Source organism: Lepus europaeus, chromosome 5, assembly GCF_033115175.1.
Source record: "Lepus europaeus isolate LE1 chromosome 5, mLepTim1.pri, whole genome shotgun sequence".
Classification (NCBI taxonomy): Eukaryota; Metazoa; Chordata; class Mammalia; order Lagomorpha; family Leporidae; genus Lepus; species Lepus europaeus.
This window is the reverse complement of record NC_084831.1, coordinates 118,766,652-118,777,231: the sequence shown is the minus strand read 5'-3', so window position 1 is coordinate 118,777,231 and position 10,580 is coordinate 118,766,652. Positions and strand designations below refer to the sequence as shown.

Below are 10,580 nucleotides of genomic sequence, written 5' to 3'. Positions count from 1 at the left end.
GAAGAGAGCTGGATTGGAAGAGGAGCAGCTGGGACTTGAACCTGTACCCATACAGATGCCAGCGGAAACTCAATCAAACTACACCACAGCCCCGGCCCCAAGATAGTTTCTTAATTGACTTCACACACACACACACACACAGAGCTATAAAATTGTTGGGGGTTGCAGAAGTCTAATAAATGTGGTTTAAATCAGGTCGTCCAGAACCTTTAAGTTAATGTTTGGAAGGCAGAAAAGGGAAGCCGGGAACTCCAGCTCCAAAGCAGAGCAAGGCCGGTGCCCTCCAGGAGAGCGAGGTGGGGAATGAGGGTGGGGACTTTTCCACCCCATGTCCATTGGTCAGTGGGCTAAGTCCAACACGGGAGCAGCTACTGTGCATCCTGTGGAGGGAGGCAGGAGAGGATCAGCCAGTCATCACCTGTCACTGGACGTGTGGGTGTCAGGAGGCAGGTCCCCCATGCCTAGGTCCCGTGTCAGGCTGCGGGCAGATTCCAAGGCCAGGATAAAAGGTGCTCAGGTCCAGGGCACCTGCAATCACTCCCCTCCGGAGGTGCCTACAGACCCCGTGTGCCTGTGACCTTGGTAAGTGTCCCCTGGGAATAGGAACAGGGGCTCTCCCAGAGGGACGCTCAGACCAGAGCAGGACCTCCAGGGGTGGACTGGTGCCAGCATCCAGATTACAAAGGCACCAACCAGTCTCAGGAAGACTGAAAGGCAGAGGCATTGAGGACAGATGAGAACACCAAGGGGGAGCTGTGGACAGTGACTTGCCGGTGCTCTAGAGAAAGCAAAATTGACCTCCAGCTGCTGGGTTCTAATCTGGACACTGCAACATCAACCATCCTGGAACCTGTAACATTTTTCACAATGGGAAATGTAGCTTTGAAAACATAATAGCTCTCTCCTGAAATCCTGAGCTGGGAAAGGTGGTTTCCAGCCAGGAGATTGGAAATCAGAGCAAACTGGCTGCGAATGCACTCAGACGGACGGTTCCACAGAGCGGACGAGCCGAAAGCTCAGGCCTGCGGTGAGTGCTGGAGGCGGCTGTCTGTCGAGACCATCAGAGCCCCAGGCTGTGCTCAGACCTGGGTGTCAGTCTCAACTTAATTTGACGATATTTTTTCTCAGTTCATCTCCCTAGGCAATCTCCAACATGCGTTGCAACTGTGATTTTGTATGGGGCAAGATTATATAGCGAATTCTCCTGAGAGGAAACGTCGGTTTTCTCTAAAGAAACGATTCCATTTCTGACTGCTTCCTAGGTTGTTTTCATAACTCGAGTGTATAATTAGGTAGACTCCTTTCCTGGTACATGCTGGGTTTTCAGGCCTTCCTAGCGTTTTCCCCTTCAGTTCTGTAATTATAAAGCAGTTGGATATATTTACAGTTGTATAGTAAGAACAGTGGGCTGAGAAGAGAGGATACGTAAGCATTTGGCCAACTATTGGAAATCATGGGATTTTCAGTACTTAACACTGCACAGCTGATTAAAAGGAAGGGACTAGAAATGATGCTGAAAGGACAATAAAAGGCAGGGCTGGCCCTGCGGCCTGGGTCTGACGTGCTGTTTGATGTCCCCTCAGCTCCTGAACGCCCACCTGCCCAGATGTCCTGCCAGCAGAGCCAGCAGCAGTGCCAGCCCCCTCCCAAGTGCCCCCCCAAGTGCCCTCCCAAGTGCCAAGCCCCCAAATGCCCCCCAAAGTGTCCCCCTAAGTGTCCTCCAGTGTCCTCCTGCTGCATCTCCAGCTCTGGGGGCTGCTGTGGCTCCAGCTCTGGGGGCTGCTGCAGCTCCGGGGGCGGGGGCTGCTGCAGCTCTGGGGGCGGGGGCTGCTGCAGCTCTGGGGGCGGGGGCTGCTGCCTGAGCCACCACAGGCCCCGCAGGTCGCAGCGCCGCAGACAGCAGAGCTCGGGCTGCTGCAGCCAGCCCTCGGGGGGCTCCAGCTGCTGCGGAGGGGGCGGCAGCCAGTCATCTGGGGGCTGCTGCTGAGGGGAGCCTGAGCCTGGAAGAAGAGACACGGAGGCAACAAATGGCCAAACAGCTTCCCCTCTTCTTGCCCCTGCTGCTGAGCCAGCCCATATTGCCCAGAGGCCTTGGTGACAGTGGACCTCAAGCCTAGAACGGCCTTCCATCTCTAGGTCCAGGAGCCCAGACTTTTCCAAAGACTGTTTGCTGCTGACCTCATTCCCATATGTGCGACTACCTTGCCCAGAGAACCACAGATCTTCTGTGGCTCTGCAGCCTGATGTATAACAATAAACCCTGAAACCTGCATGGGCTTGGCCTTGACTGATTGCTGTTTGTACTGTCTCGTCATTGTTGTCTGCTCTTGGTTGCCCTAAGACTTCACTGTATAAAGAACTTCAAATGTTTCCACTTGCACTACTGCATAGCAAAACAAAATTTCTGTCATTGAGAACCCAGTCCAGGATCCCTTGTAGGGATGGCATTGACCTTTTAAAGAGCCACTGGTTTTGTTGAATGCATCTCAGCTTGCGTTGCCTGGGGGCTCTTTGTGAATGGATTCAGGTTCTGCATTTTTGCAGGGATCCCAAAGAGTGGTACGGTGGTTAGGGCATGATACTAGGCCTCTCATGATGTGTGGACTTGTGTCCTGGTAACTTGAAGAACTCTTATTGTATCTACTTTGCAACACAGAATATTCTTAGGTATTTCTCTCTCCTGAATCATGTTTATTTCCTTTGACTAATACTTGGAAGAATGATTTCATAAAAGGATATTTTCACTCTAAGTGTAAATTCATTACATGTCAATACAAAGTATTTTTAAAAGTTTATGGAAATGAAATTAAAATTTAAATTCATTTGGGGGCAAAATATTCACCAAATGGAATTTTTCACTCTTCACAAAGTTTGTAGAATATACATGTTATGAAAAAAAAGAATGAATTTCAAACACTTTTGGCACTAAAATAATCCTATCTTTTTAACTATTTATTTACTTATTTATTTATTTATTTATTTGAATGTCAGAATTACAGAGAGAGAGGGACAGAGACAAAGAGAGGGAAATTTCCATCTGCTGTTTCACTCCCCAGATAGCTGCAATGGCAAGGGTTGAGCCAGGCCCAAACCAGGAGCCAGGAGCTTCAGCAGGGTCTCCCACGTGGGTGGTAGGGGCCCAAACACATGGGCCATCTTCTGCTGCTTTTTCCTAGGCCATTAGCAGGAAGCTGGATAGAAAGTGGAGCAGCCGAGATTTGAACCGGCGCCCTTATGGGATGCCCGCACTGCAGGTGGTGGCTTTACCGGCTGCGTCACAGCCCCAGCCCCATAGTCATATCTTTCATTCTATTTTCCAGGAGCCTTTTTGAGTGCCCTCTACATGTTGTCATCTGGAACAGCTGTATTACTTTTTATTGCCAGCCCGAAATGTGGATGTGTGTGACCACAAACTCTCACACACACTGAGTAATTCTGGTGCTACTAATTTGAAACACATAAATGAATCTGATCACCTGCATCCCAGTGTAAGATACTTCTTTAGTGCTTCCTTTGCATTTACTTGAAGATTCGGAAACTCCATGCTCTCTCTTTTGTGTATGTGCACAACTGTGTGAATGTGTGAGTAAGAAAGGGAAAACCCCCTGTGCTCTCAGTCCACAGGGGTTTATTTTTGTTTATCTTTTTAGCTTATAACATTGTTCCTATATTAGGGATATCAACCTTACGTGGTATATGTATTATATTTTCTCCTACTTGACTATCTTTTTTCCTTATGTGTGGTTTTTTTTTTTTGCCACAAATACTTGAGTTTTATGTCATCTAGCTTCTCAATGTGTAGTTTTAAATATAATGATACCTACAACATTTTTTTTTTTTGACAGGCAGAGTGGATAGTGAGAGAGAGACAGAGAGAAAGGTCTTCCTTTTTGCCATTGGTTCACCCTCCAATGGCCACTGCGGCCAGCTCATCGTGCTGATACAAAGCCAGGAGCCAGGTGCTTCTCCTGGCCTCCCATGCAGGTGCAGGGCCCAAGCACTTGGGCCATCCTCCACTGCACTCCCGGGCCATAGCAGAGAGCTGGCCTGGAAGAGGGGCAACCGGGATAGAATCCGGCGCCCCAACCGGGACTAGAACCCGGTGTGCCGGCACCACAAGGCGGAGGATTAGCCTGTTAAGCTGGCCTGATATCTATAACATTCTTAAAAATGTCATAAATTATTTATTTATGACATACTGTTCCTCACTTAATAATTAAGAAACAATTTCTTATATTCTCTGTTGGTTTTTAGGGTAGTGTTGATCAATTAGGATTCAATAGAAAGATTTGCAAAGAGGGAAATATCTGCACACATCAAAGCATCTGTTCGAGGCTCAGAGAGGGGAGTAGGAGGGCACAGAGGAAAGTAATCCAGGACAGGGGCTGTTGCTGTGGCCTAGTAGGTTAAGCCCTCACCTGCAGCTTCTGCATCCCATATGGGCGCTGGTTCGAGTCCCGGCTGCTCCACTTTCGATCCAGATCTCTGCTATGGCCTGGGAAAGCAGTGGAGGATGGCCCAAGTCCTTGGGTCCCAGCACCCTCGTGGGAGACTGGGAAGAAGCACCCACCTGGCTTCGGATCAGCACAGCTCTGGCTCTCTCTCATTCTCTGCTTCTTCCTCTCTGTAACTCTGCCTTTCAAGTGAATAAATAAATCTTTTTGAAAATGTCTGGTTCAAATAGATGTGTATGGGAACCAGGTTGACAAGAGGTAGACTGTAACGGTTAACCTAGGTGTCAACATAGAGTGATGGTACGTGCTATCCAGCGTTCAAACACCATTCGAGATGTTGCTGTGAAGATTTTTTTAGATATAATTAATGTTCAAATCAATAGACTTTGAGTGAAGCCAACTGCCCTCCATAATATATAAGTCTTCATGAATGAGTTGAAGGCCCTAAAAGAAAAGACCTAGGTCCTTTGAAGAGCAAGAGAGTCCTCCAGACTGCATTCAGACTCAAGATTGCACAGTCAGCCCTTCTCTGGGTTGCCAGCTTGCTGGTTTGTCTGTAAATTTCAGACTCCCTGAACTACTATGGCATGAGCCAATTCCTGAGCATGGCTCTCTCCCTCTGTGTAGGTTAGGCTCCTCTGAATCGCCCTGACTAATGATACAATGTGTGCATGTGAGTCGGAGTGGTGAGAATGAATGGGAATGGAAAATGGACATTCTATATCCACATCTATTAGGTGCCTCCAGTCTCTTCCTGCTGACAGAGCCCAAGGTTAGGAGAAAAGGGCCTCTTTGATTCTGTTCCAGCATGAGATTTAGGAAAAGATTCTTCCATCTCCATAAATAATCAACACTAAATTATTACAAAAATCATGCACAATGTAGCACATTAATGAAGAGAAAAATCCAAAATCCTACTGTGAATAAGTGGCTTTAGACGCACCCTCTTCTCTCTTGACCCTGGCAGAGGCTGAATGCCCATAACTTGAAATAATCTCTAGGTCACAACAGACACAATGACCTAACCAAAATGTGGTGAACACACATTTAGAGACTTTTTAAAAATTATTTGAAAGGTAGAATTACAGAAAGAGAGAGAGAGAGAGAGGGACAGGCCATAAGCAGAGACCTGGATTGGAAGAGGAGCAGCTGGGACACAAGCCAGCGCCTATATTGGATGCTGGCACTGCAGGCAGAAGCTTAGCGCACTATACCACAGCGCTAGCCCCTGAACTACACTTTCAGAGAGAGACGTATCAATAGTTTAGATTGCTTTTATGTGCTGTCTTTCTCAGAGCCTCAAGCATTTACAAGTGCCTAGAATCTGACAGCATTCCACCTCCAAACCCTTGTGGTCTTTTCATGATTCTGTTCCCATATAGGATCTAAGAAAGAACTTGCCCATTCCCATGAAATTAACACTAACGCATTAGCAAAGTCTTGTTCAGGACTGCACACAGCTGAAGGGGATAACTCCAGAACCCTGCTGTGAAATATTACCTGATGCTCTATCTCTGGTTTAATCATTGTCCCACCACCCTCAGAAATGTTCTGAGCTGAACCAGATGGTTTCCTGCACCAAATTATGCTTCTCCCAGCAGTACATGCTTGGCTTGTGCCCTTCTTGGAGGATGCAGCTCAATCTCACTTGTTCTCTTCATCTTTGGTGTGGCATATCCCTTAAAATGAGAGTATAACAATCTCTTGACAATCTGGCTGGGATGCAGATTTCTATACCTCCATTAATTCAACATAGGAATATATGTGTGTGTGTGTGTATACAGCAGTTGTTTAATACCTTTTACATCCTCTCATTAGTATTAGCATTGATGTCACAGTTTATAAATAGCTACGTCTTATGATGTAAGTCATTCTCTTAGTCTACACCTTGAGCCAAGCAGAGTGAGGAGTGTGGACTGCATCTCTCTGAGGTATTGGTCACTGAATCATCTGGTTGACACTGTTCTCTTGCTCAGGTTGTTCCAAAGGCCTGGTAGTGGGAGAGCGGTCAGAATTTTGGCTCCTTGGTTCTCACAACGGTAGGTTGTCTTGGAAGCTCAATCTTTGGGAAGCTGAATCTAGGATGCTGGGGCTGCCAACTGGTCCACACCTCTGTCTCTCTGCAGAGCAACACCCAAACCCCCAACTGACCTGACTTGTATGCATACAGTGAGTCAGCAACACAGTTTCATCAAAAACATTGGAAGTTAAGTCTTGGCTATGAGATCTCATAGCTTAGCCAGCAGATCAATATAAACCTCTTGGCCGGTGCCACGGCTCATCCTCTGCCTGCGGTGCCAGTACTCCGGGTTCTAGTCCCAGTTGGGGCGCCGGTTCTGTCCTGGTTGCTCCTCTTCCAGTCCAGCTCTCTGCTGTGGCCCGGGAAGGCAGTGGAGGATGGCCCAAGTGCTTGGGCCCTGCACCCGCTGGGAGACTGGGAGGAGGCACCTGGCTCCTGGCTTTGGACCGGCACAGCGCGCCAGCCGTAGCCGCCATTTGGGGGGGTGAACCAACGGAAGGAAGACCTTTCTCTCTGTCTCTCTCTCTCACTGTCTAACTTTGCCTATAAAAAAAATACTGAATATAAACCTCTTGACTAGCAAGTTAGTGTCTTTTAGAGACTCAATGCACCTAACTTTCATGTCATTAAATTGCCATCTTGTGGAATTGAAGGAGCAATTACTGATATCAAACTGAAAATAGTTCAGAGAGAATATTGTTTTATCTTTGCCTTTTGAATCCAGCACCAAGCAAATTGGTCATGTTTCTTTGCTTTTCTCCAGTTTGGCAAATTCCTTTTAACAATTATAAAAAATAAAACCATAGATGAAAGGAAGGAAGGAAAGAAGGAGGGAAGGAAGGAAGGGAAGGAGGAAGGAAGGAAGAGAGAGAGAGAGAAAGAAAAAAAGAAAGAAAGAAAGGAAGGAAGGAAGAAAAAGAAAGAAAGAAAGAGTAGGTAGGGAGGGAGGGAGGGAAGCATTATTATGTTATTAGAACTGTATTTATGAAGTGCATTGAATTTGTTCTCTTTGTATTAATATCACATTGACATAATAATTGATGAGAATTGTGTTGTAGTAATTATTAGGCATTTGCATTGACTGAAAACCTAATGCATTAATAAATTCTTTAAAAAATAAAATAAAAAAATTAAAAAGGAACTCATACAAGTGGTAAGAATCAAATAAGCCAGTTTATAAATGTGCAAAAACAGTGGCTATTTGGTGCAATGGTTAGGAAGCTACTTGGGATCCCCTTATCCCATACTGAAGTGCCTGTCTTCAAGTCTGGACTCTACTTCCAATCCCAGCTTCCTGATAATGGACACCCTGGGAGACAACAGGATCTCCCAAGTTGATCAAGTGCTTGAGTCTCCGCCACCCAGTTGGAAGACCCAGACTGATTTCTTGGCTCCCGGTTTTGGACCAGCCCAGTCCCTAGTGAAGGGCCGGAGTAACTATGTTTAGAAAAAGTGCCTCCATTCAGAGAGGCAGGCCCCACTTCCCATAAAAGCAGCATCACTCTGGGGAAACCGAAAGTTACAATGGAACAGCTTGCTAGCGTTCACCATATAAGGAAATCTCCTGGGTCTGACCCAAACAGGAACAACCACGTTGGATCAGGAAGCACCAGAGGTGACCCCAGCCAATCCACTGTTACCCCACACCCCTTGATGACATAACCCAGCTTTAAGAGAGGCTCCCAAGCACGGCCCAGGGCCTTCCTCTGCCCTCCACTGCGCGGTTGAGTCGACGGGGTCCCTGCTGCAGCTTGTACTGTTATGCCCGCAGTCCGTGGTCCCCCGAAAGTCACACCACCAGAGACCGAAGTTGAAGCTAATAAGCAGGGTCGTTTTTATTACGAGTTCGAACCCGGGCCTCTCAGTGCCTCCAGGAGAGGAAGCCCCCCGAGAAGCCCCGAGCCTAATTCTTACAGAGCTTTTATTATCATGTACAAGCAAGTGTTAAGGGAATGCTGTAGATCAAGTTGACACTTCTGATAAGTCCCGACATTGCAGCTGCTGACTCCGGGGTAGTGGCTGGTTGTTATCTAAAGCTTTGAACCCTATAGGTATAGATAATTACTTTACATTCCTGGACCTGGATCAGGGTAGGATCACATCTGGCCAGATGGAGGGAGGAGAAGTGTGCGATAGTGAGTGCCAGAAACGGGCAGGGGTCAGCTTAATATAGTCACTGGGTTACTTAGCTCAACATCAAAGACATCTAGCATTGCTTCTTTTTACTAATGGTTGCCTAACAAGCTAACGTGGTTACACTTCAGGTTACATTAAAATAATGATAGCACTAGTATAATGGATAGTAAGGGCATAGTAAAAGCTGGTTGTGCAGGTGCCTTCTCAGTACTTCCGAAATAAACCTTGCTCTTGAGTTTCGGTGTGTTCAAGTCTCTGGCGGTGTTTTGGAATCCGACGATCTGAGCACAACACTAGCACTGTGGAAAGCTGCAGGGCTGGGGGAAGGAGGCCTACAAACGGTGTCTCAGGGCCCAGTCTGGGCTTCCAGGCAACAGGCCAGACAGAATCACTAGTTCAAGCTTTTCCCAGGCCTCTCCCACACTCAGGCAGTGAGGAGAAAGAGGAAGTTGGGCTCCCCCTCAGCAGCAGCCCCCAGATTGCTGGCTGCCGCCCCCTCCGCAGCAGCTGGAGCCCCCCAGCGCTGGCTGCAGCAGCCCGAGCTCTGCTGCAACCTGAGGAGCCTGTAGTAGTACAGGCAACAGCCCCCGCCCCCAGAGCTGCAGCAGCCCCCGCCCCCGGAGCTGGAGCCACAGCAGCTCCCGGAGCTGGGGCCGCAGCAGGAAGACACTCGGGGACACTTAGGGGGATACTTTAGGGGGCATTTGGGGGCTTGGCACTTGGGAGGGCACTTGGGGAGGCACTTGGGAGGGGGCTGGCACTGCTGCTGGCTCTGCTGGGCAGGTGGGTAGACGTTGGAGAGCTGAAGAAGAGCCAAACAGCGGGTCAGCCCCTGGCCACAGAGGCCACCCTGCCCCTTCTGACCTTCTCAGCATCCCTCCCAATCACAGAAGCATCACCTCCACACATCAGCAATGCCACCGCTTTCATAAGCTCAAGAGAGCTTTGTATGCCACACAAGAGTGTCCATCTATTTTACAGTAAACTAAGATCAAACTATTTTATGAAACATGTCTAAGAGTCAAAGATGCATTCTTTCAGGAGGACATTACTCTACATCTGTGTTCGCACTCTGACTGCCCAAATTTGCAGGTTATTTAAGCGAGAATATGTCTTAGAAAAAAGCAATTCCTCCTCCCATCAGCACCTGCTCGGGCTGAGGGCTGGCCTGTTGAGCCACGGCCTTTCAGGTCTCAGTGTGACAGGCTTGTGAGCAGATGTCAGATCCACAGCTCTATGGGTTTCCTAAGCACAGGGAGCTCGCAGGTGCCCTGTGCCCGGCTCCAGCTCTTCCTCTGCAGGCAGGGCCAGGCTTGGGGCTTCAGAGGGGACCCTACCTCTCCTCCTCTGACAATGCGGCCTTCATCCCCGAGGCCCTGCCCAGCCTCCCCTCTTGCTCTGGTCTGACCTCCTCTGTGGAGGTCCTTCCTTCTGTTCTCAGTGGACACTCACCAGGGAGCCCAGCAGCACAGGGGCCATGGGAGGTGAGCAGATGGAGGGTCTCCGGTCCTGAGCTCTTTTATCCTGGCCCAGGACCCTACTCCTTGGGTGTGAGACAGGCATGGGGGACCCGCCTCCTGATGCCCACATGGCCCAGGGACAGGCGATGACTGGATGATCCTCATCTCACCTATACACCAATCTTTGTTGTAGTCTTATGAGCAAAGAATGGCTGTCAGAAATTTAAACAGTGGAAAAAGGGAGATCAGAATATTTCATGACACACAAAAATAATATGAAATTTAAATTTCAATAGCCACAGATTTTTATTTTTTGGAACCCAGACACACCCATTCCTTACTCATTTATTTTTATTTATTTTCAAAGCAGAGACACAGACAAAAATCTCCCATCCATAGTTTCATTCCCCAAATGCCTGTAACAAGCTGGAGCTGAGCCAGGCCAAAGCCCAAGCCAGGAGGCAGGAACTCCACGCAGACTCTCATAGGAACGCCAGGAACTCAAGTACT

General features: G+C 48.2%; 1 protein-coding gene across 1 annotated transcript; it reads right to left on the bottom strand.

Annotated features, from left to right (window-relative positions):
* Window positions 1-9,034: 9,034 nt before the first annotated feature.
* LOC133759202 (late cornified envelope protein 1A-like) lies at window positions 9,035-10,089 on the bottom strand. Its single transcript, XM_062190147.1, has 2 exons — window positions 10,063-10,089; window positions 9,035-9,412 (listed from the first exon to the last, which is right to left on the bottom strand). Exons 1-2 carry the CDS (start codon window positions 10,087-10,089, stop codon window positions 9,035-9,037), a joined length of 405 nt encoding a protein of 134 aa, XP_062046131.1.
* Window positions 10,090-10,580: the final 491 nt, after the last annotated feature.

Bases quoted from the DNA above. Each gene is read 5' to 3' on its own strand.
- LOC133759202 (XM_062190147.1), bottom strand. From the start codon at position 10,089: ATGGCCCCTGTGCTGCTGGGCTCCCTG. The intron at 9,413-10,062 runs GTGAGTGTCCAC...GCTCTTCTTCAG, and splicing joins CTGTGCTGCTGGGCTCCCTG to CTCTCCAACGTCTACCCACC.